Consider the following 26,226-nt stretch of genomic DNA (forward strand, 5'->3'; position numbering starts at 1 on the left):
TAACGCAAGTTTCATTCGAAATCGTTCTCAGAGTCGTGTTCGGTCTATGTGTTCATCTCGATCATCGTTCGATCAGGGTACCGTGAATCAGAGATACACAGTTGATACGTACCATCGCACACACGTGATTGTGTCTCTCTCGTTCACGCATGAGGGTTCCGACCTGTCCTTGTTTAAAAGCCGAATCGTCGCCGCAACCGTTCCTCCGAACGAGCGACGAATCCCTCCCCACCACACGAGACCCGATGATAGACGAAGTTGGACGAAGTCGAGCGGCCTGCGCTCTGGCTGCCGACGCTGACCGCCCTACGTCACAGTGAAGTATGTGCTCTCGAGTGTAGAAAATGGCTGCGCTCTCCGCTACCCCAGGTCGGCGCGGATGTAAATACGGCCTGTGGATCGGCTTGGGAGTGTTTATCGCGAGACTCGTTGGTGGTGAGTAAATCTGTGCGCTGGGGATCATCGCGAACGGAGCTATTGTGCGAGGCTGTGTCCCCGGGGGAAGTGGCGAACACACAAGACGTTGTGCTAATGCACGAGAATCGATCGGATGCGGATTTTCGAGCCGATTCGCGAGAACGATTGGTGTCTGCTGCTGCCGACTACATACTCTGCTCGCCTTCTGCCACACAGATGTGTGTCTCGCTAATCTCCTCTCTATCTCTCTCTGTCTCTCTATCTTTCTCTCCGTCGCTCTTCTCTCTACAAGTGTCGTCGACAGAGAGCACGCATCGTCTCTCGAACCATTTACGAAAGATCGTCGTCTGACGCGACCTCGATCGCGCCTTTGACTTTTTGCCACGGATTCGAGAATCCCCGTCGGTGGACAGCCAAGTAATCAGTGTAATCCTTCGGTGTGACACTTATCCGCGAATCGCTTTCATCGTTCTGACTCTTCTCAATTTTCACGTCTCTCGAGTCGTATGCAAAGAGGGACATTTCTATTGCTCCGTACGGACGGTGCATTCTCGCGAAAGGAATCCCTGTGCCAAAGGCATGCATGTCTTTCCTTCTGTTTTTTCTTTCTTTTTATACCCTTTACTACTCCAAGAGGAGAGAAGGAAAGAGCGAAAGAGAGAGAGAGAGAGAAAGAGTGAAAAGGATGGTGGGGAAAAGCGAGAACGACCAAAAGAGAAAGACGAAGAGGTTAGGCGCTAAGGTTAGGGACTGAAATACCAGTGGTGCAAGAGTCTCGTCGTTTTCTGATGCCTCGAAAGTCCCGGCTCGTTCGCTCCCCGATGCATGTCTCGAACTTTTTCCGCTTTTCCTTCCTTTTTTCCCTCGAGCGTCTCGTGCCGTCGTTCACGTGTTACGATCCTAGCCGTGTTTCTTCTGTCTGCCCACCGATCCGAACCTCCCCAACGGATTAAATTTAGCCCATGGTAAATGTCGGCTTCCTCAAAAACGACCGATCTTCTCCCGATCGAATCGATTCCCTCCTCTTTATCCTCCTCACGCTCCCCGTTGCGTTTTTCTTCTCGCGAAACTGTCCGAGAAGATCGCCGCGTAACGGCTCACCATTGGCACGTATTTATCCGATCGATTAACAACGAGTATAATGGAAATTTATTCCGAGAGTGCATTCGTCTCCATTCGTGTACACGTGTTTGAACGGATCTTACTCAAAGCAGATTATCGGGCAGTTGTAATTGTGTATAACGTACCTGGTAAATGGAATAGTGCTGTTGCCAGAGCTGTCGATTGTGAAAGAAAATGTGATTCATTCACAAAACCCGTGTATATCTTCGGTTGTGTGTCGACACGTACGATATACTGAAACAGATCACCGGTATTATCCGTTTTTAATAAATGTTCGAAACGCTCCGAATTTCGGTGAATAATTCATTGATTTTCAAATATTGAACGTACAAATGGATTGGTTCACCATACACACACAGCTTCCGACCATATTCACGACCACGTTGCTTGTTCCGGATAAGAATTTCCCAAGAGAGTCACGCCGTGTGTGACAGTAGGGATTGGATTACCGGCCGACTGATTGTCCTTCCACGAAAACCATACTCATAATATTGTTACGCGTACGCGCAAAGCCGTTTTCAGCGGTCTTCTCGGATGTGTTATTCATCGCGCGCAAATGCAACGTGCAATTACGCCCGATGTGCCAGCCGAAAGTATATATCGTCACGTATTGTATATACTACACACTAGTATTTCAATTGTCCCGTACTTGTACTTTCGAATTTCTGTAGTATCAATGGTAAACCTGTGTGTGTGTGTGTGTATGCGTGAGAGAGAGAACCCTTTCCCATTATCGTGACAGACATTTGTGGGACTAAAATGAAAACGTAACAACGCGTCTGCCACATTGACAGAACTGAAAGACACCGATCGAATCAACACACCCGGTATTATGTGTACATACATCACGTGTCAACGCGCCCTTATAGGGCAAAAAAGCCCGCGAAATCCTCCCACTCGATGTTTACGCAGTCACTAGCTGGTCAATACCTCCATTCGCACGCGATTCCGTTTCTATTTTTTCCCCTGTAGCTCTCTCGTTTCATGCTTGCGCTATTTTTCTCGTTGATTTCGAACCCGATTCGGTAGACTGACCTAATGCACAGAGAATGACACGGGATGATCGTCGGATACGATTCGTTCGAGCATACGTCACGGGATGACGCGTTAGAACTGATGTAACCCTGTCCGAATGATTCCAGGTTCTGTTAGAGATATTCGATTTACTTCAAGGAATCGATTCTCGAATTGATTGTCGAATCGATTTTTTGAGAGATTCGATTCCTTGAAGATGAAGTTACTATAAATATGGAGGTTTAAAGTCAGTTAGAGATTCTTTTAATAAATACATTTCATAATTATAAACTAATTAATAATTCGTTTAAACATTCGAAATTTACCTAAAATGTACGAATTCATTGCTCAAGCGTTATAAACGTTTGAAAATTAGGAAATCAATAACAGAGATCAAATGTATTAACGAACAAGGTTTTATTTATTATAAATAATTATTTGATTGGTCCTTAGGAACATGGTTGGAAGGCAAACGAAGCTGTTGTATTTGGTCTTTCCGTTAGGGAAAAATTAATCCCCAAACAGAAAGACCAATCAAAAAACTTCATCTTCTCGACGTTTAGTCAAATGTAGTTAGAAGGAAGAAAAAACGATTCTCGCTTGTCGAGGTAAAGAATCGATTCTTGGAAAAATTGAAGAAAGAAAAACCAATTCTCGGGATAAAGAATCGAATCGCAATCGAATATCTCTAGGTTATGTTAGTTGGCGATCTGCCTGTTGTGAAACGGCCCGCGAGAAATTGCTAGCGTGCGTCCCGAGAAATACAGTAAATATTCATTGACCAAATTGCTGGGTGGACCCACTTGACAAATGCTCGAACACTTTGGAACAAGTGCCCTCCTCCCTCCCGTCAACGTGCCGCGATCCGAAGTGGCGTTGTTAATTGGCGCGAACGCGCTCCTCCGATCACGTAGGGCCGTACTCTCCTCTCCCCGTCGTGGTTTTATTCTCGTCGTGCGATAAGAACAGGTGTTCGCGTCCTGTTTCCTGAGATCCGAACACTTTGCTTCACGGTCGTCGTGAAGTTTAGATTTAATCATCGGTAGCTACCGAGGGACGATAATTACGACGAACGCCTTGCTGTTTACTCGAACACAAACCCAGGACAAATGATTCAATGAAAACCCCCCACTGCGCTGAAACATGGTTTCTAGTGGAACACGATGGACGAAAGCAAAAATTTTTCTTAATCGTAGATTGTACCAGTTGAATGTCTTCTAAAAATTAAGAAAAAACGGTAACTAAAGCTCGCTGACGCCAATCATGTTGTAGAGATTTCAACATTATCAGACTGTTGTTTTCGCGTACATTTTGTAACGAACGAGTCTCTGTACACTCGAGTCTCTGGAGGTTGTAGGTGTGGAAAGCCAGCTTATCGCTGATATTGCTCTTTGCCACGTTGATAAACAGCGTGTCTGGTTGTAACGCAGCGACGCGCGCGATTCATTGAATCCTTCTTACAAGATTACGTACTTGGCTACGATTGTTTGGTTAAAAATTACTGGTTCGACACGACCCATGTAGTGCGCATGCGCGTGTAAAAGATACTCGATCTTCTGCTTCTATTTTTCTTTTTTAAGTTGTAACGTGTGTCCTTCGTTGCACGCTGAGTGCAGCTGTAGATTTCTATTAACGATTGCTGAACGAGAGTCTTCTGTGACACACCGCCTCTGCGTTGGACAATTTAATTCATTGACGGAACATCATCGATGGAAAAGTACACGCGTCGTTTTCGTGTTCGGTCTCCGCGCGCGAGATACTATAGGATATAAGGGAATCATCGTCCTCGGATTCGAGACGCCTTTCGACTCTCTTGGAAGACGGTGGATAATCGTGTGTATATGGGCGATTTCCTTGTACGGCCACGGGTAAAGGTGCGTGTGCCCCCGTGGGCTAAGAAACGGGTAGGAAACTTGCGGACCGCTCTTGGAAAAATTCCGATTCAAGGTCCGATCGTTGATTCTTCAAATGCCTGTGGAACAATTATTGTGCCGTTGATACGAGTATATCTGTATTCGTTGGAAAATGGAATCGTTTATTCTTTCAACACTGGACTCGAGCAGTGTCAAATAGAGGCTTAGGAGAGAATGGCAGAAAGGTGAAGAGAATACGTGGAAACGGGTTCAGAACGCGTGGAGCATCGATCCGTCATCCAAATATTCGAAGATATAAATAGAGCGGTCACCGTAAAATAGACACGAGGGAGTAATTCCGCGACGGAAGATAAGCGGAGTGTTTCTCTCAGTCACCTCAAAACTTTAGCTTTCTTCCGATTTCTACTTTCGTTTCCTCTTTATCGCTGCGTTTAAACGAAACAAGAAAACTCGATCTTGACAAACTACTCGCGAGAGTGTCACCCTTGTCCATTTGTAGGTTTTCCAAGAATGGTGGTGTACGTTTTTCCAACATCCTTTTAACTTCTTCTCGACTCGTTCGTTTTGGACTTCCCGCTTTTATTTGTGACTTGCAGACGGAAAAGAAACACGGAGGCAGCAATTCCTGCAATATTTGACGTTCAAACTCTTCCTCCAGACACACACATCATAAACTTTGTACTCTTTGTTTACTGCTGCGACGTGCTTCTTCGTCATTTTTGCGCGTGGAAGATAACCTTAAACCATATTTGCTCACTTAAGCATACTTTTGTATATCGATCTTGTAACGTGCCATATCAAATCTGTATATCACAGCCTTCTTCTGTTCTTCTTGTATTACGTTTATTTCCCTCGTAACAAAAACGCCTGAAAGAGATCGAGACACGAATAACACTTTCCTCGATGAACGCTGTATACTTGTAGCGTGGCATTCAGAACCTCGTTTTCTCAGTAAAATCCGTGACATACAACTGCGCGCGAGTTTCTGTAGGCTTCAAAAATTGATCTGTATATCATCGGCCTCGATCGCTATTGCATTCCACTTTGTGATCGTGACGCATCAAGCGATCGAGTCTTCTCTAATAAACTTGATTTACAGATTGTTCGATAATTGATGTATATACCTTCGAATTCCTTCTGTCCCGAAAATATACATATGTATATACGTGGAACTTTTAAGAAAAGCATTGTCCCCCGGTATAAGCCCTCGATAGACGATCAAAATATTTGGACTTACATGAGGAAAGTTCGTGTAAAAGTAAAAGAATAACAAGGAAATTGCTGTCTCGAGATTAACACGTATTTGCGTGTGTGTGTACATGACAGATTTACTGTTGGTGCAAGGGGCGCACCTTCCTCTTATTTGTTACAGCAGTTCATGTCGTAGGACGCAATGGCCGTCCGCCTACGCGACACATCGTAACTTGTCGAGCAACCTCCCGAATCCGCCCAGTACGGCTGGGCTTTCCCCTTGGCATTAATTATCGTTTAGTTACTTATCTTGTATGGTTTCACTTTACTATCGTATGTCCAACTATCTTCGACGGACGTCATCCCTGTTCCGTAGAACGCGTCACCATTTTTTTTTTATTGTTTTTGTTTACCCCTACATAACCTCAAAGATGCGACACCAATCGTTTCATGTTACCGTTAGAACAATTGCTCTGTAAAAATCGAAATAGAAATGACAGCAGGTGATTTGCCCTGATAATTGTATGTAAAACAAAATTTAATTGACAATGAGAACAATCGTATGTTTAATTTTTCAGCATTGGGAATCACCTGCTATTGTGAAGGACATTGTCCAGACGATCGACAGAATGGAACTTGCGAAGGAAGGCCTGGTGGACATTGTTTCAGTGCAGTCGAAGAAGTTTGGGATGCAGAAGCTGGAGAATATGTGCCCGAATGGTCATTTGGTTGTTTACCACCAGATGAACAAGGATTCATGCAATGCAAAGGATACCTTGTGCCACACTTACAAGGGAAGAGCATAATATGTTGTAACAAGAGTGCACTCTGCAACAAAGACTTATTTCCTGAATATAAACCTAGACCTACAGCAGCTCCCAATCCTATGGCCATAGCGTCAGGTGCACCCCTTATCATATTGGCTACCGTGTTGTCTGTATGTTTAATGGTAATTTCGATAGCTATGGTGATCATATACCACAGATACAGAAGAAAAGAGAGAGGCCCTTGCCTAGTGCCTTCCCAGGGTACCCTTAAAGACTTTATCGATCAGAGTAGTGGTTCTGGATCAGGGTTACCCCTCTTAGTGCAAAGAACTATTGCTAAACAGTTGGCCTTATCTCAGTGCGTTGGGAAAGGAAGATACGGTGAAGTATGGTTAGCAAGATGGAGAGGAGAGAGGGTGGCTGTAAAAGTGTTTTTCACACTGGAGGAAGCATCTTGGTTCAGGGAGACTGAGATTTACCAGACAGTGTTGATGAGACACGACAACATTTTAGGATTTATCGCGGCCGATATCAAAGGAACAGGATCTTGGACACAGATGTTATTGATCACAGATTATCACGAAAGAGGATCGTTGCACGACTATTTGCAAACTGCTGTCCTAGATCATCCTAGTCTATTAGCTATTTGTCTTTCGATCGCGTCTGGAATTGCTCACCTCCATACGGAAATCTTTGGCACGCGTGGAAAGCCCGCGATAGCGCACAGAGACATCAAAAGTAGGAATATTTTAGTAAAAAGAAATGGTGAATGTGCAATCGCCGATTTCGGCCTGGCAGTAAGATACATAAGGTGAGAATAATTTAGGATGAATTTGGGCTAGAATTCGTATTACGGATTTTATAAATGTAAATTTCTGTTCATAGCGAAAGCGGAGAAATTGATATTGCTCCTAACACACGAGTGGGTACTCGCCGATACATGGCCCCAGAAGTCTTAGATGAAACGTTAAATACATCTTCATTCGATGCCTTTAAAATGGCAGACATGTATTCCGTGGGTCTTGTGCTCTGGGAAGCGTGTAGAAGATGTGTGACGGGCGGTAGAAATTCTATGGTGGAACCGTATGCTTTGCCTTATCATGACGTTGTTCCGAGTGATCCAGACTTTGAAGATATGCGTCTAGCAGTGTGCGCGAAACGGTTACGTCCGTTAATACCAGCACGATGGGAGAATGATCCGGTAAGTGAAGAAATCATTATTTTCATTTAAGTGTTTCTTGGTACCATAAGGAAGGTACTAAAAAGTTCATATTTATTTTTTGTTATAGATCCTGTTTGCTCTCAGTAAACTTATGGCCGAGTGTTGGCACGCGAATCCTGCCGTTCGATTAACAGCGTTACGTGTAAAAAAGACAATGTCAAAACTGCATATTGATAATGCCATCAAAATCGTGTAGTGTTTGACGATTTTTCACGAAACTGTTATTTCATTTTTCATAGTTAAAAAAAGAAAGAATCCTCCCACTGTAAATACAACCCCGGTGTACATAGGTTTATTAACAGACTGCAAGCCTGAAGACTGAGTACTAAGATTTACAAATAATTGAAAAGCGTATGACTGTGGGAATTCGTATGATTAATGGGTGATTAATAAATAAGCGAGTCACGAACGTAATTATGAATGAATCCATGTTGTGTATGTATATTTTTTGTTTTTTATGTGAAACGCGACAAAACGCGATATGCGTTAATGTGTTTTGACGTGCTTCACTGTGTTGAAGTTTGTTGAGTATATAATCAGTGATGGCGACTACTTAGAAAAGATACTATTGTTTGAAAAAAAGAAACAACAACTATCCTACGTTCTAGACGCACGTGAGCTTAAAAAGAGACATTAAAGTAAATTTAGCAGACTGTAAAGGATGTTTCGAGAAGAGTGAATGTCACTTTAATAATAGCATTTATTAAGCCTATAATAATATTACGAGATTTTGATATTCATTCACATTAAAGTCCCGTTGTTCCAAAAACAATGCTGATTTACATTTATATGTCTCCAAAATGTTTATCGTCAGAACTTACGATATCTTAGTCTGCACATTATTTGAGTTACGAAACATTTTGCAGGATATGTACAATTTTATATCGTCAGAAATTCAATACTATAATATTCTTAAACACAAGTATTCCGAATATTCTTTTATATTAGAGTATCTCGGAATACTAGATAAAATTTACATGGATTTTTATATGTAATTTATTTAATTACCATCCTGTATCCGTAAATATTGTTACGCTTATTTTTAAATTAATTCTGAAGCGGGAAATTATTTTTTTAATGTTTTCAGTTATCATTGGCTTCCGAGTACTGTGTCTCATATATGACCCTGTATTATCTGTACAGTATGTAATTTATGTTTTTAATTTGTACAAATGGGATACATTAATTACATAGTTTAAGAACGATTTTAGGTACGCTGTCGATTGTCCAGATTATAAAAGATTATTTAATAATATCGTTACACTTGTGACAATATTCTTTTCAACCTGGTTTTGTTAGTAAAGTCTGAATGATTTGTTGAAACTTATTGTTTTAAATAAGTAATGATTAGGCATATCCGTATATTTTATAAGGACTTCGAACGATAAAAATATACCAGAGAAAGTCGTAAAAATTGTTACTATAATAGTGAATTATGTATCTGGGCTTTCGATCATTGACGCAAGATCGTTATGTTACATACGACTTCTGTATATTACGCGACAGAAGTTACTGTTAAATAGTATCGTGTTCTTCTTTAGGAAGATGAATTGTAATTATATTAAAAATTGTAGTTAATAGCTAGTTGATTGAAAACAATGAAATTTATATTTTTAACAAGTATTAAACATTATCATCTTTTTGCAGATATAGAATTTTATTTATTATTACGTGTTATAAAACATCCTTATTCTTTAAGTGGTTACCTAAAAATACTGCCGAAACAATCGCTGTATACACTGCTGTTTGTACATTATTTCTGCGAATATATAACAGTACATACGTCGAGGGATCTATTCTTTCTTATGCAGATTTTATTTGAAACAATTCGTATAAAAAAAGAGATATATATTGGTCATCGGGAACTAGAGATGGCGTGCAAAATCACTAACGGTGATTTATCACAGTGATCGCCGAATCACGATCACGATCGTGATTTAACTTCATTCACGACCGTGATTGCGATTTTTTTATCTTGAGTGAATTTGCTCACTGCAATCGTAAGTCATTAATCTTTAAACAGAAAAACAAGAAATTGTAAAAGAATGATTTGCTAGGTAACATGTAGATTATAATTGATAATCATTAATGTATTCATTATTCTTCATTGTTTCTAATTATTCTTTCACTTTATACGGTATAACTCGAATTTTTGTTTTGATGTCGTTAATATAAAATATAACCAATAGAAACGATCACGAGAAATCACGAATCACTGTGAAAAATTACCGTGATTGAGAACGAACGTGATCGAATCACGAGTGATTCACAAGTAGCAGTTCACGTCATCTCTAGTGAGAACGTGAGGTCACGGAGCCCCCGGTGGAGGCGCCATAGACCCTGCACGGTGAGAGCGTGGGGTCATGGAGCCCCGGTGGAGGCGCCATTGATCACGTGGGGTGAGAGCGTGGGGTCATGGAGCCCCGGTGGAGGCGCCATTGATCACGTGGGGTGAGAGCGGGGGTCACGGAGCCCCCGATGGAGGCGCTATAGACCCTGCACGGAGGCCCCGGTGGAGGCGCCATTGATCACGTGGGGAGAGACCGTGGGGTCGCGGAGCCCCCGGTGGAGGCGCCATAGACCCTTCGCAGTGAGAGCGTGGGGTCACGGAGCCCCGGTGGAGGCGCTATAGACCCTGCACGGAGGCCCCGGTGGAGGCGTCTTCGATCACGTGGGCTGAGAATGTGGGGTCACGGAGCCCCCGAAGCATGCTGAAGAGACCCCGTGTGTGTGAGATGTATGATGTACAATTAGAATTTCAACGATTTATAAATAAAAGTACACACGGCTGAACTCAACGATAAATTTATTAATAAAATTATTTACAAAACTTAGGATCGATAAAATCACGAATCACTGTGAAAAATCATCGTGATTGGGAACGAACGTGATCGAATCACGAGTGATTCACAAGTAGCAGCACGTCATCTCTATCGGGAACCAATGAAATCTTTCATACGCAGGAGATCGATACGTTCTATGAATCGGAAACAACGCTAATTCTTAATCTATTTCAATTATGAGATGAAAAAAATTGAAAAGTATTTTTAACAATACTACATACGAAAAACTCAAAGGTTTGAGATTTCTTGCAAACATGAATTTACAATTTGAACGATTTTTATACGTTATGAAAATGTGGAGTATCGATGCAAAGCATTATGGGTAAAGCAAGAAGGGGAGTGTCGTTCATTTTTACCAAACGCAACACTGTCAATAGTGCTAAATTTATTACGATTAAATGTTTTGAATGTATGTTCTTTGGAAGACTCATACATATCTAAAAAATTACAATTCAATTGAAATTGTGTCATTTATTGTTATATACGTATATTTTTCAGACTTCATTAATTATTTTACATCAAAACCACGCGAGTTTAGATAGTTTCGTTTTTACTGGTTGGCAGTACTGAACCTCATATCGGAAAGGACGACGCCGCTTTCCACTTCCCGGTCTGTTACGGTCCGCCATTTTTTACCTCGGGAAGCGTGTGATTTCGTGTCGTGTTTTATCGCGTTGTTTTACGGAAATACTGACTTGGTAAGTGTTTAAACAATCCTAAATTGTTTTCTATGTGACGGATTATCATTTAGAAATACTATATACACATAAAACGACATTCCTTTTGTACAATTTGTTGCGACATCACAGCGTCGACACACAGGGTACTCCATGCACGCCATTTCGCGTCGCTTAGGTCTCTTGAGAGCACAATATTTTCAATATTTCGTTTTGTTATCAACTATACGTGAATAATTATCGACATTTTGTGTGAAACAAATAACAAATTGGAACATACTATTGACGACATGGGTCATACGTTAGGCGGCACGATATACAACTTTCTTCGTTATACACGGTACTACAATGCTTGATTCCCAAGCGTCGCGGTAATTTTCCATGCTCGTTTTGTTCTTCATATTTTCGTAATATGGAGTACGAAAAAGATTTCGGTGCATGTATTTACATAGAAAAATTGTGTTATAACACAAAATGTGGATGCAGTTTATATACATATATTTACCAAACTTTTAATATTTACTTATAATATCCCGCTGTTACGTTTCTTTGACTGTTAATAACACAGACTTTTGCAATGCTTTGGCAATCTTCCAATTATTTTTAGCTTCTGTGAAATATGTAAAATTATGCTTTATGCGAGTATTTACTATCATCAGTACTGGTCACAGATATGAAGAAATACTCAGTCAAGAATTTTCCGCGATTGACGAGTATTCTGCATAATTGCAAATATTTTGCAGTTAATAAGTTAACAGACGTTCAAATTTCATCCAATCTTATACGTTCTGATGGAAGTGCTGAATGTTCACGGTGCCGGTAACCGGATACCTGACGACAGTTAACGTGTTAATATATACAATAATGTTTACGCATAGACTTTACTAAATCAGTTTCTTCTAAGAATGGAAAGTTAGCGTATTCCATTCAAAGAGTCATAAATACATTTGCTTATGCCCTCGAATTGAAAAAATTTACTTAAAAGAATAATACAAAATGGAGTAGCATAGGTAAGAAAAGATTCCCGCCTCGTTGCATTTATTGGCGTACGACGCGTGATATCCTTTTGGTCGAATGTGTCGCAGTTGATTCGCAGTTTGAAAAGGGCCTTTTCTTTCAAAGTTTCATTTATTTTTGCGTCATAATAAATATGTGTTTCAGTATACAATAACGTAAAGAACTGTTTCCTGTGTATTAGAGACATATTCATTCTAGATTGGCGTTGGATTTTTCAGTTAGTTCTTGTTAGCTTAGCATGGTGGCGCTCGATGTTCCTGCGGTGGTTGTGTCGCCACAATCCGCGCAAGCGGACGCGGCAAGACGCCATTATTAGATTGCGTTCTCTTGTGTAAAGTCGTGTGTGCGTCGGATATATCGGCGGCATCGGTTGTAAATTGTCTATTAAACGTTCATTCGGTGCAGTAGTCTTCGGTGAGTGCTGCGAGAAATCGTATGGTGCGTGATTGCGAGGAGTGCGCGTATCGATCCACCGGGAAACGTAATTATACACGCTTGGTAGAATTCGTGCGCCATTTCGACAAGGTCGGTATGCTCTGTACTGCGTGCTTCCACCGACATACCAAATATTCGTGGTCCGAACTGCATTTTTCACTCTCTAACGTAACAAAAACCACGATATTCGTTTTTCACACGACTTCAATATTCCAATCGTTGTGTTTTCTTTATTATTATTCCGGATTACGAGTGAAATATTCCGAGTAAAACCGGCGACCTTCGAAATTCGAAAACTTAGATCGTTAGCAAAATGGAGGAAGGAAGCGCTAGAGGGGGAATCTAAACAATGATCAGCGTCGCCATCGAGCATCCGTCGCGAATTTTTTGGAGATCTCAGACCTGGCTCGTGTTTCGTTTATAAGCGTACAATTACCTAGATTAGATAGCATTTGTAGATGAGATATACGTGTCGACACACAACACGTACATTTGTGACGCAGCAAATTACCATAACGTGCAATGGAGTAGGAGTATATGCGTAGTATAGCAACCAGGTCCGTGTATCGTATAGAAAAACCCGGGTATGAAGAGTACATATCACTATGTAAAGAGATAATCATAGTAATAACGCAACACTGCCAAAAAGTGAATGTTTCGTAACGTTGTGGCGACCCAGTACAGGTAACCCTCGTATAACACGAAAATTCGTACTTGTGTTACACAAAACAGTAGTATTATTCGATAAATACCAAAACGTTATACAAAAGTTCAAATTGCGTTTCACGGAATGAAAAGATTTTTAGTGCTTTTAAAAATTCGTAACATTAAAATAACAAACAAATATACTCAAAGATTCTTATAACATTTCGATGCTGAAACCAAATGAAAAATTAAAGTTTGTCAAGAATTAATGTTAATTTCACCCAAAGTTCCGTGTTACACGAGGGTTCCTGTAATTCCCAGACCGTACTGTACCAAAACTGTGTTCTCAAAGTGTCGGGTTATACAAGGGTTACCTGTATCTTTTTTTTTCGATCTTGCCGCGTAACTTGATTGATGGTTCCTTGTACGAGTCAGTAGTGAATAATGTTCGATATATTTTCTTTCTTGAACTTAGGTTCTAGAACGAGCCGAAAATGCCGGGTTTTAGTAGCGTTGGCACGTTTAAAATCTTCATCGGTAATCTTGCCGACAAGACGTCAAATGCCGATATTAAACCGTTGTTTGAAAAATACGGGAAGGTCGTAGAGTGCGACGTGGTCAAAAACTATGGATTCGTGGTAAGTTGTGTTTTTCCTGTTTTCAATTTATTTTCTCTCATTTTTTCGATTAAAATTTATTTTTGCGACAAATATTAATGAACCACAGACTCACTTCGATATCGTGCATTACTCTTCTAACAGCATATGGAGAACGAAGAGGCTGGAAGGAACGCAATACAGAACCTGAACGGACATATAGTCCACGGGCAGCCGATCAAATGCGAGGCTGCGAAGAGTCGCAAGGGACCGAACACTCCGACAACTAAAATATTTGTCGGCAATCTTACAGATAACACCAAAGCGCCGCAAGTGCGCGAACTTTTCGCCAAGTACGGCACAGTTGTAGAGTGTGATATCGTGAGGAATTACGGATTCGTTCATCTGGAAGCAACAGGTGACGTCAATGACGCCATCAAGGAGTTGAATGGACAGATGGTGGATGGCCAACCTATGAAGGTTCAAATCTCCACCAGCAGAGTACGACAGAGGCCAGGAATGGGTGATCCTGAGCAATGCTATCGATGCGGTCGCGGGGGTCACTGGTCCAAGGAATGCCCCAAGGGAGGAATGGGAGGAGGACCGGATAGGAACGGATACAGAGAACGAATGTTTGGACGCGACCCGTATCCTCCACCGCCGCCACCACCGTTCCTTCGGGACCGGCTAATGGGTGGTGGCCGCTTTGGAGTAAGTAGTTATCTGTTTTCTTTCGTTAACACTACCGCAATAAGTAATCGTCTGCACTGATGATCACGCAGAAGCGGACATTGGTTCCTTGATCAGTTAATTAACACCGACGTTCGGGTTTTTTCTTTTGTGTCTTAACAGGATTACGAAAGCTACTATGACAGGAGGGGCTTCGAGGACACCAGGGATCTCTACGAGAGGCGGTTTACGGGTATGACAGGGCCCTGTGACATGGGAAGTTCCATGTGCGGGCTTGACTTTCCACCAATGACAATGCCACCTCTACCCCCAAGACGAGACCCAATGCCTCCTATGCCTCCTCTAGGTATGGGATCCATGCGTGACACTGGCTTCTCCCGTGGTAACGAGTACGGAATGTTCAGCCGCCGATCACCCCCTCCGAGTGGCAACAACGGCCGGTTCAGGTGAGTAGAGTCATCGTGTACCGACTGCCCATTCGTCCGACTTAACATTGTGAACGTTCCAGGCTGGATTAACAGCTCATGCGAATTGGGGTTCGGTGATTCGTCGACATAATTTATTAATTCTCTGTATATCGTATATTCTTCCTTTCTCGCAATTGATCGATCACATGGTTTTTTTAGTCCTTTTTTCTTGCTCGTTTCTCCTAAAGTCGAACGGTCCTTTCTTCGGTAAAGGGATCTCCTTTCTGTTCGCGATAGCAAATTTAAAGTAGTAGAGACATCTCTCTATCTTTATCTTTCTCTCGCTGTTTTTTTTTTACAATTTGGTTTTTTGGTCTGATCCGTTATTAGATAAATCTGCAACTCTCTCCCAGTTCTCTCTATTGATTACAATACTGCACGGTATACGTACTTAGACGCGTAAAGCATGAACGTATATTGCGTATCGTTTTATTTCTCTCTCTTTCTCTCTGTTTGTTTCGTTGCTTATTTGAGATACTTACAGTAATTGGTATATTTCGAAAAAAAAAAAAAAAAAACATGATTAAGTAAACCGAGTGTCGACCCGATGCCCACATGAGTGCAGAGTCTGCATAGTACAAATGTTATTATATGACGCTTGGACGTTTCTGTACATTCTAAATTTCAGTGCACCTCAGGCTGCGTACCATCTTTGTCCATGAATGCGGGCAACCCTAGAGAGACAGTCCCGGGCCAACGTACAAGTCGTGCAAGAGTAAGTCTTTGACCACTTTTGTTAGCGAGTAGTCATGCCTCGTTCTTGTCGCTGGGCGCGTTTTGTACATCGGGGTCCGTTTGTCAATTTTTTCGGGGAAACGAACAAAAGAAACAGGAAGCAAAGAATGAAACGGAAAATCCGGGTCTCGACTGATCGTACCTTGAACATGTCGACTGCTCTTCTAGGGATGTCCCTGTTCATAGACTCTCTTGATCCATGGCGTTAACTGCGAGATTGGCCTGTATGTCTCTCATGAATCCTTTGTGTTTCAAGCGCTCCCTATTACGTACATCACTCAACCGGGAGTGGCGCGGAGGCCTGGGATGAAGAAACGTTCCTAAGGAATGCGAACTAGATTTCTTGATCGCACTACCCGCGCGAGCCAGGATGCGATCTACAATTTTAACGAACTCTCGTACCGCTGTAGATAGAGAAAGAAACAAAAACAAAACAAAAGAGAAAAAGGGCTGGCGCGTATTTCAGGAACGGCGCCTATCAATTGTCTTTGAAACGTCTCGTAAGTAGAAACCAGCTCTCCAGACGAATTGGACAGTAAGTTTTTTTGTATGTCGGCGTTTCTAAATAGTTGTTAAGGCCAGTTTCAATAGGCACGCTTTTTAACGAAAAAAAAAAAAAGGAAGAAAGAACGGCCCGTTTTTCCCTGTCGTGTAATACACTCTTTGACTCGGACAAATCTCGTCGACTTCGATCACGATATTATTATTATTCGCAAATTGCCTTTTGTCGATAGCTGAATCGCGAAACACCCCATATGATTTCGTGAGATATCTTGATAAATGAATCGCAAATAGCGTTCCGAATGAAACACTTTCCTCAGTTATAAATGAGAGGAAAAAAACGGAGAGTTACGACGCACACGTGTTATTTTTTTTATATATAAAAACAAAAGTATCGAGTAAAATGCGTGCACAAGATCTTTCGGTTCGTAGGTTGTAATTGATTTCGGTTGTTCACGGCAAACACTCTTAATCTCTTGCGTTATTCAGATGTAAGATACGATCGTTGCTTTCCTTTTTTCTCTTTCTAATTGTGTGATTGTATCGATCCTGTTTTTTTTTTTTTTTATTTTAAATACGATTCGAGACGTCGACGTCGTTCGAAACTCTCTGACTCGAGTGAAATTTGCCGTCGACCTTTTTGCATCATTTCGAATAAATCCTCGAGACGTTCCGGTGAAACCGCGATCCCTCCGTTAAAATACGGTAAAAATCGACAGATAATCGACGCGAGGAGATTTCGCTGAGAACGCTATAACACGATCCCACGCGGAAATCAATTTATTTACACATGCCCAAGAAAACAATTATGTTCCATAGTTCTTGAAGCTGTCTTCTACTCGCGAGGTTCAAAGCTTTTTCATGTATGTAAATCCATTCGCAAATACTTTCAAATAGAGAAGCAGAGTTGATTGAACTTCTCAATCGTTCTGAATAACTTTGAATTTGTTGTTGCACGTTACCTTATTTATCCCACATTCGATCCCAGCCTGGGCTGCAAACAGCTCCGTTTCACGTTTGTAATCTTATTATATACATATATTTTTTCATTTTACATAAGTCGCATGGGTTACGAATCCAGTATAACGCTGCCTGCCTCATATGACTGGATATGAACAGAAAAGAGAGACAAAATATCCCATGTTTTACCGAACACGCTCGACGAATCGTGTGTACTGCAAACACCGCGTGCATTTATTAAGTTGACCTCCTTTTTTTTTCTTCTCTTTTTTCCCGGCGATTGTACCTCGAATAAAGCGGATAGAAATGCTCGTCGCTGCTTTAGATTCGAATAAGTATCGTGTAAAGCTAGGTAGCTACGGAGGACGATGGGGACAGATATATAGGCCAAAGTGTCGTGTTAGGGACTCTCGAACGATCTTCGATCCGTATGTTCGCAAAAGGCTTCCCAAAGAACCTTCCATTGCGTCGTCGATCTTAGGACTCTCGAGATATACACCCCAGAAGGGTTGATGAATATTTCTTCTGAAACTGTGACCCATCATCCGTGTCTCTGATGATCGTGTGGTCCATCGACTGGGGGTTAATTTCCGTCTTCTAGCGTGCCCGGCGCATTGCCTGTCTCTCCTATTACCGTCTAAAATCTAGGTGTTTCTAGTATAGCGGGGGCGCATTTGTACGATTGCTCGTTCATAGGAAGCATACTCTGTGGCTTCGTTCTCCTCCGTACACACACACACACACACACACACACACACACACACACACACACACACACACACACACACACACACACACACACACACACACACACACACACACACACACACAACCAATCCCTGTACCTTTCTCAACAGTCATATTAGGCAGCACGCGACCATGTTTTTAGTTGCACGTTGTTGAAATAATATACAGGGACTAATTCACAAAGTTAAGCCTTGGACAAGGGAGCAAGTTTATTATTTGGTAATAATTGTTGAATCTGACCACCATTCGTAGTCTCCGATTATTTATTATATCGCTGTTTATAGTAGAGGCATGTACGAGGACTTCAGCCGAGATTCATTCGAAGAGCGTAGGTAAGTAGACGTGTACCGATGGGTCTCACACGCGAAAACAGCCACCCTCCCCCGAATCGTGTTTTTAACGTGTTTACTTCTCCCGTGTTCGCTTCTCGTTCGCTTCTCGTTCCAACCGACTCGCGCGCCCTCTCTTCGTTGCGGCGACGTTTATGTTTGAAAGAGTGAAAAAAATCGTCTTTTTTTGTTGCGTCTCGCTCGAGGGAGAGAGCCTACGCGATCGGGACGAAAAAAAAAAAAAAAAGAAACCAGAGCTTTGGGTATAATATATTCAGGCGCGTACGCGACGAAGAATTGCTCGCGATTTGGGAGATGCATTCGGAAATTGTTGTCCTGTCCGTGTTTTATCGGTTGAGTTAAGTGGTAACGTTAGCGAGAAAAACGAGGAAGAACATACTCTATTTATCTATCTCTGTGCCCCCCTCCCCCCTGTTTAAAATCTAAAGTTGATCCAAACACACGCAACCTGTTTACTTATCTATCCCGTTAATATATCCTTTCATTCTTTTGGTACGCGATCACAGACATGTACATTCTTCCACGCTGGTCAGTACAGTATAATTTGGGTAAATGTTTACAGTAAGGGAATCCACCTCTGATTTCGAGGAATTTTCAATATGCTGTCATCACCCTTAGCAGCGTTGCGCCGCGAAAATGGTTTGAATATGAAACAAGGAATTGAAAAGGATCGATGTTTAATCATTTGCTTAGTTAAATTTACTCATTTTTATATGTGATGTTCATTTACTGGTGCATCCACCCTAACTTTTTTTTTCTTAAACAGTGCCTAACCAACTCCATTCGGTATAATGTTTCGGAGTAGGTTAGACACAGTTTAAGAGAAAGATATCATAGTTCTCTTAATAACTTTTTCATAAACATTTGATAATTGAAACTCTCTGAAGGTCACTTATCAATACTAAATCTTTTTTTGATATATAACATTTTTACTATTGGCGATCCCCAACTAAAACCTTCACAATACTCACCAGGGCAATGACCCCGACAACATATTAAAAAATTCTCGGAATCGGAGGTGGCTCCCTTATCGTAAATATATTCACCATAATTTCATTTATTTTTCACTGTGCCATCCCTCTGCCTACTTACCCACCTACCGGTCCTCTTTGTGCCTCACAAAAATGCTCCCAAACCTCTTATTAGCCCGTGTTGTTTTCTTTACAAAAAAAAAAAAAAAAAAAAAAATAGATCTCGTGTAACTGACGTGGCTGCTTCATTTTGGTTTACCAGACCGGGATTACGAGGGCCATCGCCGTCGCGCCGGTTCGCACCATACTAAATCGTCGCGTCGGGCTCGCTCGGATCGGTCTGTCGGTCTGTCTGTCGTCGTCTTCGTCCTCGTCGTCGTCGTCGTCGTCGTCGTCGTCTGTCGTCGTCCTCCTCTGTCGGGTCTGTCTGTCTCGCTAGCAGGAAGCCTCGGGACCGAGATACTCTTGGGCCGTCTGTCAGATCTGCACGCGCGAAGATCTACCCATAATCGCCCGCTCTATCAGAAAAAAAAAAACAAATATGCACATACATATGGTCACGATCCTCTATCCGCAATGCGCTGGGGTTAGAGATGATAATTAAGCCCGGAGACGAGACCTTAAGCAGCAAACGGAAACGAAACACACACACATACCGTTCGCGGGATATTCGTCAAATATTTTTGCAGGCCTTAACGCATGTGTCCCATATCTCTCTGTCTTCGCCGGTTCCGGTAAATCCTAGCTTTCCGGAAACTCTTTTACAATATCCGTTCCGTCCCCCCCCCCACACTGTCGTAACACCCCCTTGACGAACTCTCCGTAGCGGTATATCACCACATTGTATACAGGGTGTCCCAAAAAAATGAGATGATCCGCAATATATATATATATATATATATATGCCTCGTGGAAATACAAATCGAAAAGTCCTTTACCGTTTTGTATTCTGAAGCTCCGTTTCCGAAATATTAGTAGTTGAACGAACTCCAATCAGCTGAGCGGTCAGAAAGCACAGTCAAGAAGAGTGTAGCCCAGCGGTCAGCTGATTGGAGTTCGTATAACCGCTAATATCTCGGAAACGGAGCTCCAGATTACAAAACGGTAAAGGACTTTTCGATTTGTATTTGCACGAGGAATATCCATATTGCGGATTGTCCCATCTTTTTGGGACACCTTGTATATCGACGAGACGCCGCGCACACCGTCTCGTTTGTATATCGTATATTAGGCGTTTTTTCGATGTAAGAAGATGATAAAAATGGCGAATCCTCCTACCGAGGGGAGAGAATCTTTCGATCCGTATTTCCCGTGATCGGTTCCGTCTTTTTTTCCTCCACCAAAACGTACATCGTATACACCATCTCGTTGGAAGATTCAGAGAGAAAGGGTTAAGTTCGAAGAACGTTTTGGTAGGACGGTGCTTGCGACCACCACCACGCGCCGTGCCGCCGATGCTGCTGCTGTTGTTGTTTTCTCATGACCGTTTCTGTGACGGTGAATAATACACGCGTGTGTTTTATGTATTTTGGCTATTATATCTTTTTGCGCGTTCCTCCAGCGTAAGTGAATCGATCGATGTTTCGTTTTTTTTACGCGGTCGTCGCTGTTGCAGAATCGGAATGTCGTGCGAAACCACCCTATATATCGAACCCCCTTCGTTGTCCTCGCGATTCTTGCAGCGATACGGTCGCGTCCAAGTGGCAGATTTCCGCGATGCGTGCATACAAAAAGAAACAAAATAAGAATATTGTAAAAGAGAAACGTTAGTCCGTTATATGATGTGCGAGAAACCACCAAAAACGTTTGCTGCTCAGCGTGTGTCGATGGCGCCGACAATATAGAACAAGAACAAAAAGAAAGAAAAAACATACCACGATATGCGTGTGATCGGTCGTCGATCGCAATTACTTTCTCAATACCCCCGTAATCCTGATTCCAACCCCCTAGTTTTTCTCACTCGGGACACACCCCTCCACTCACACATATACACACAGACGAAAAATCGTGCACCGTCGCCTCTCCGATATCTTTTCTCTATGTTTTTTCGTTGTTGGTACCGTAGTGGCGTCGTGCAACGAGCGGAGAATTTATTATAGACACACGTGGAACGAACGACAGAAGAAGAAAAAAAATACGTGAATCGTGCACACAGCCTCTTCGGCGATCGATTTCTATCCGAGGAACGAGAGACGAGAAAAGCGTGTGACGGGTGTTCGACTGTCCAAATCGTCCCTTGTTTGCATAAAAAAGAAACGAACGAAAACTAGAGGAAAAAAAAACCAAAAGTAATACTTAAGGGTTAAAGAATTTTTTTTTTCTTGAAGACACCGTAGATACTCGTAGTATGATGATGATGCGTCGATTCTGTATGGGAACCTAAGCGGGTCGTGCGAACATTATATCGTTAGCTTGTAGTACACGTAATAATTACCGTTTTATTAACACACATTAGGATTAATTGACGTAAAAGAAAGGGAAGAAAAAAAAAATACATGAAATGAATTTACCAAGAACAATCGATGATATGCGGTGAACCGCAAGTGCGCTCCGTTTAAGCTTATTACCCGTATTAAATAACGACGGATCCACACACCGTGTTTCTCCGTTTTCTTTTCCGAGCAGCGTAATACGTACACGTTGGTGTGTAATGGTTTATCTCTCTTCTCTCAAGTTTTTAAGTCCCTAATCTCTTTTCTTTTCCCCTCCGCCTATATATATATATATATGATTTCCTATTTTTCTTTTTCGTTGGTAAGACCCGCGTTTTCAAATAAATAATTATACTAATAATGGTAATCGTAATGATAATGGATTAAAGAAAAACGAAATGTAATAATAATATGTACTTGTGGAAATTCACAAAAGAAAACGGCGTTTTTCGTGTTCTTTAATTATACATATATATCACTGTCACTGTTTTTCGCCGCTATCCGGTCCACCCTCACCCCTTAACCAAAACACCAACCACTCCACACCCTCTGTATACGCGCGAGACTCAAGAAAATCGTGCGTGTTCCGCCGCCGTTTTGGTAGAGAATCGGTAGCGCGTGATCGGATGACCGCGCGCCCACTTCGCTGGCTTCCCGCGTGTGTGTCGCGCAATCGTGGACCTCGGCGCGATCGGCCACGATCATCCCCGATCTTTCAACGCGCGTTTCGATCTCGCCCTTACAGCCCACACACCTTTTAATCTCCTGCCCCCCACCGTGACTGCTCAATCTTCCCCAGTCCTCTGTATGTTCGAACTGTTACATCGTTTAGGATCTCTTCCATCTACTTCGTCACTCTCTCTCTCTCTCTTGTTTCCCAGTATTCATTTTCCATCATCCATATCTGGACACAAAAAACCCTCCTTTTAATTGTTCGGTACACTTTTTGTGGGGGGAGAAGCGAACAAGATCTTGTACAGATATATAAGGGTGTTCCAAAAACATATTCCTCGTGCAAATACAAATCGAAAATTCCTTTACCATTTTGTAATCTGAAGCTCCGTTTCCGGGATATTAGCAGTTGAACGAACTCCAATCAGCTAAGCGGTGGGCCACATGTACGCGCACCGCGTGGAGTACATTTAATTGCTAATACCTCGAAAATGAAGCTTCAGATTACAAAATGGTAAAAGACTTTTCGATTTGTATTTGCATGAGGGATATGCATGTTGCGGATTGTATCATCTTTTTGGAACACTTTGAATATACAGAGTGAGTCAATAACAACTACTATCTAAAATAACAATACAACTTGATTTTTTTTATATTTTTTGTTTGAGATATTAACGTGACCTTTTCCAAGGTCAATGCACCTTTTTTCTTAATACTATATTGTTGTCGATGGAAGCACGAATTCAGCAATGTTGACCTTAACAATTCTCAAGGTCTCCTTAATGTGTCGAAAGAAAAGAAATAAAAATTCTATATAATTTATTAAAATGTTTTTGGATACAACTAATTATTTTAGATAGTAGTTCTTATTCACCCACCTGTATATATGGACTGACTAGGGGGCAAGCATATTCCCGGTGAATGGAAAGAAAGGCGATCGCGTTACCATTGAAACCTTGCTCCTTTGTCGTCGAGGTAGACGAAGGCAAGATGGATTACCCATTTCGTTCCGCGGGAGTTTCGGGATGGCGAAAGCCAGTCGTTTCTAATTTAGACTAGGAAGTTAAGAATAAGCAGGCCGTATCTATCCACGTTGCTGCTCGTGGACGATCTTTTTTGTGGACGGTAGCTTCGTTGCAAGTTCTCTGATAATTTACGATTCTTCCTGCTTGTCCATTTGTGCGCAGCATTTTAAGGATCGTTTGTAGTTGTACAGGTGTTACGGATATTAATCAAAACCTGTATTAACCCTCCGAGCACGGACGTTTTTTTTTTTAAATGTTCGTAGAGACAATTGTGTCGAAACCAGATGTGTATACATATAGATGAACACTTCCCCCATACGGAAACGCGAAGAATCGCGCGGTCCGCGAATATTATAGGTGGCAAAACGGGGAGAAACACACACGAACCTAGGAAATTGAGGCCGGCGATGGAATTTTTCTTTCTCGACTGACTGCTTTCTTTCGTCCCCTTAAGGCGTCTCGGGCAATATATATATATCTATATACGCGAATATACGAACTTTCGCCTCGCAATAGAAAACCCGTAATAGGATGCACGTGTGTGCATCTATAAACGGTCTCTCAGCATGTTACGTAATTTAGGAACCACGGTGTATATATGCAGAGGTGAGATTTTCGGTGACGCCCCGGGCCTGCGCGTGTAACCGACGGAAATGAAAAATCGAGAATAATAACGAAAAAAATATATACATGAGACGGAATTAGCACGGTCAAATACGCATAGAGATCCATACGTAGACGGTGCGAAAAAAAAAAATAAATATATACATTGAATGGAGACACCCACGGCTTCGTCGAGATCTGGTAAATACGAGTTGTATCTCGAGGATATTACGGTTTTGTGTACCGGAAGTGTAACACACGCACACACACACGTCGTCGATAGGAAATCTCTGCGGTGACCCATGCACATATATATACACACAGGGGCCTCGTGACATGTACAGTATATTACGAACGTGTATAAAGATTTATATGGCATTTGGTAGTCTCTTCCTCTCTCGATATATATATATATATATGTATAATAGTCTCAAGCCGTCGCAGCCGGTCGAATCCAAATACGTCCGTCCGTCGTCGCCGTCGTCGGTTGTGGTCGGGATACGGAATATGCATATATAACATGTACTGTAAACAATATATATATGTATGTTAACCGAGAAAAGGTCGACGAGAACGAGAACCTGTCGCTCGCAGATCGGGACGCACGCCTCCTCCGGACCCTCCGCAAGCACGTGTATATACATATAACCGAACGAGTCCCTCGACAGAGCCGTACCACCGACGTTATAATAGAAAAAAAAAAAAACGTGGAGCGTATCAGTCGATGGCTGATAGACGGATGAGATACTACGCGACTTTTGAGAGACACACGGGTCATAGAAAACCGGAAGAATATATATATATATATCTGTATATATACATATCGGCGGAAAAACAAGTAGAACACGGAAATCGGAAAAAAACGAAAAGCGCAAAAAAAGAGACCGACCGAGGTAGAGACAAAAATCGGGCACCCGGGGACAACGAGACGTGTATATGTATCTCTCTCTCATGCGTGTGTGTCAAGCAGAGCCGAAGTATATATATGTAAAATAACCTCAGCAGAACCGGGACCGGGACGTGTAAAAAAATCCGACGGAATAGAAACGTGCTCGCGCCGCCGGGTCGTCGGTTGCCAATTACCAAAAAAAAAAAAAAAATACAGTAATAGAGAGACGCGCCACAGGGAACTCTAAAGACTCTATGCGTATGTAATGTGATGTATGATATAGGACACGATAACACCCTACCCCCCAAGCGCTTCTGTGGACATTCTTGGAAGGAGCTCTGGGCTTGATGTGATGTTCGAGTACGGGAGAGAGAGGGAGGGTGAGAGAGGTCCAACGTGTCCCGTGTGGCGAGAGGTAATTGTCGACCAGGACCTCAGGTGGCTCCATTGACAAGGCGCGCACCGCAGCCGACAGAGGTGTCCCGATATATGGGTTGCGAGACCGCATCGTCGTATCCAAGGCAAGTCCACCACCACACCAACCAACACACACAGTCTTCAGTAATCTCATCTTCAGTAATCTCTGCGTAAGAAAGCAAGTAAAAAAGCACAAAAAATTAAAACACACACATACACGTACACACATACACACACACATTACTCACAAACGTGTGATCTCTCTCTGTCTGACAGCAATTATAAGTGTTTCATTCAGATTTTTGTTTTTCTCTCTGCCTGTCGAACGCTTTGAGAGCCATGTTTTCTTTCTCAGGAGATGCGGTAGAGCGCAAACACACGCATGCACATTGCGAATCCTGCGATACGAGGAATCTTCGTATGTGCGAATATAGGTCCAGACTATACTACTACTCTAACATTGGCAATGGCGAGAGAGAGAGACGCTGCAACATTTCACACTCCCGACACTTCTTCTCTATATCGCTAAACGAATTGTGGATTTTCTAATGTCTTTCTCCGCTGTGTGGAAAAACGAAGAAGGTATCGTAAAGAAAACGAATACTTGTCTTCATGCAGATATCCATCCACTCCTTCCTTCTGGTTATTATTTTTTTTTTGTATTCTGTACTGGAGATTTAAAATTCGCGCGACCATAGTTATGACGCGCAGTCGATTGTGATTTCGTGTCGGTCGTGAGCTCCTTAATGCCGTCGATCTTTGTCCACGGCATTTCTGGCATTGTACGAGTTTTAATTTACTCTTTCGATTGGAAGCTGTTCGAACGTACGGAACATGTAAAAACGTTGTCGTCGGTATCTTAGGTCTGTACGAGGAGGTTCTGTTGTTACGGGCATAATTGACGATTTCCATGAATCTGTTTTTTCTTTTAATATCTTCCGCGATAA

The 26,226-nt window shown here is 42.1% G+C and overlaps 2 protein-coding genes across 11 annotated transcripts; both read left to right on the plus strand.

Moving 5' to 3' along the window:
- Nucleotides 1–336: 336 nt before the first annotated feature.
- LOC107189909 (bone morphogenetic protein receptor type-1B) lies at nt 337–8,465 on the plus strand. The gene is made up of 4 exons (XM_015578593.1): nt 337–435; nt 6,197–7,196; nt 7,271–7,586; nt 7,675–8,465. Exons 1-4 carry the CDS (start codon nt 345–347, stop codon nt 7,801–7,803), a joined length of 1,536 nt encoding a protein of 511 aa, XP_015434079.1. The 5' UTR covers nt 337–344; the 3' UTR covers nt 7,804–8,465.
- A 2,598-nt stretch (nt 8,466–11,063) lies between these two features.
- Nucleotides 11,064–25,510, plus strand: LOC107189984 (RNA-binding protein lark). 10 transcript variants are annotated; one of them, XR_001516238.1, is made up of 7 exons: nt 11,064–11,148; nt 13,700–13,862; nt 13,986–14,531; nt 14,673–14,742; nt 14,857–14,956; nt 15,606–15,692; nt 25,146–25,510. XR_001516238.1 is itself a non-coding variant. In XM_015578688.1 (7 exons), exons 2-7 carry the CDS (start codon nt 13,719–13,721, stop codon nt 25,153–25,155), a joined length of 918 nt encoding a protein of 305 aa, XP_015434174.1. In that variant the 5' UTR covers nt 11,064–11,148; nt 13,700–13,718; the 3' UTR covers nt 25,156–25,510. The 10 variants fall into 10 exon arrangements, 7 of the variants coding, with proteins under 7 accessions (XP_015434174.1, XP_015434172.1, XP_015434169.1 ...); XR_001516240.1 differs by lacking the exon at nt 25,146–25,510 and adding an exon at nt 19,504–19,552; XR_001516239.1 differs by lacking the exon at nt 25,146–25,510 and adding an exon at nt 15,969–16,030.
- Nucleotides 25,511–26,226: the final 716 nt, after the last annotated feature.

The sequence above is a fragment of the Dufourea novaeangliae genome, unplaced genomic scaffold, assembly GCF_001272555.1.
Source record: "Dufourea novaeangliae isolate 0120121106 unplaced genomic scaffold, ASM127255v1 scaffold175, whole genome shotgun sequence".
Lineage (NCBI taxonomy): Eukaryota > Metazoa > Arthropoda > Insecta > Hymenoptera > Halictidae > Dufourea > Dufourea novaeangliae.

Coding starts and splice junctions, on each gene's coding strand:
- LOC107189909 (XM_015578593.1), top strand. CDS start 345: ATGGCTGCGCTCTCCGCTACCCCAGGTCGGCGCGGATGTAAATACGGC. Junction 7,197..7,270: donor CTGGCAGTAAGATACATAAG/GTGAGAATAATT, acceptor TTCTGTTCATAG/CGAAAGCGGAGAAATTGATA. Junction 7,587..7,674: donor CACGATGGGAGAATGATCCG/GTAAGTGAAGAA, acceptor TTTTTGTTATAG/ATCCTGTTTGCTCTCAGTAA.
- LOC107189984 (XM_015578683.1), top strand. CDS start 13,719: ATGCCGGGTTTTAGTAGCGTTGGCACGTTTAAAATCTTCATCGGTAAT. Junction 14,957..18,204: donor GGCAACAACGGCCGGTTCAG/GTGAGTAGAGTC, acceptor CGCTGTTTATAG/TAGAGGCATGTACGAGGACT. Junction 18,253..19,503: donor GATTCATTCGAAGAGCGTAG/GTAAGTAGACGT, acceptor TTGGTTTACCAG/ACCGGGATTACGAGGGCCAT.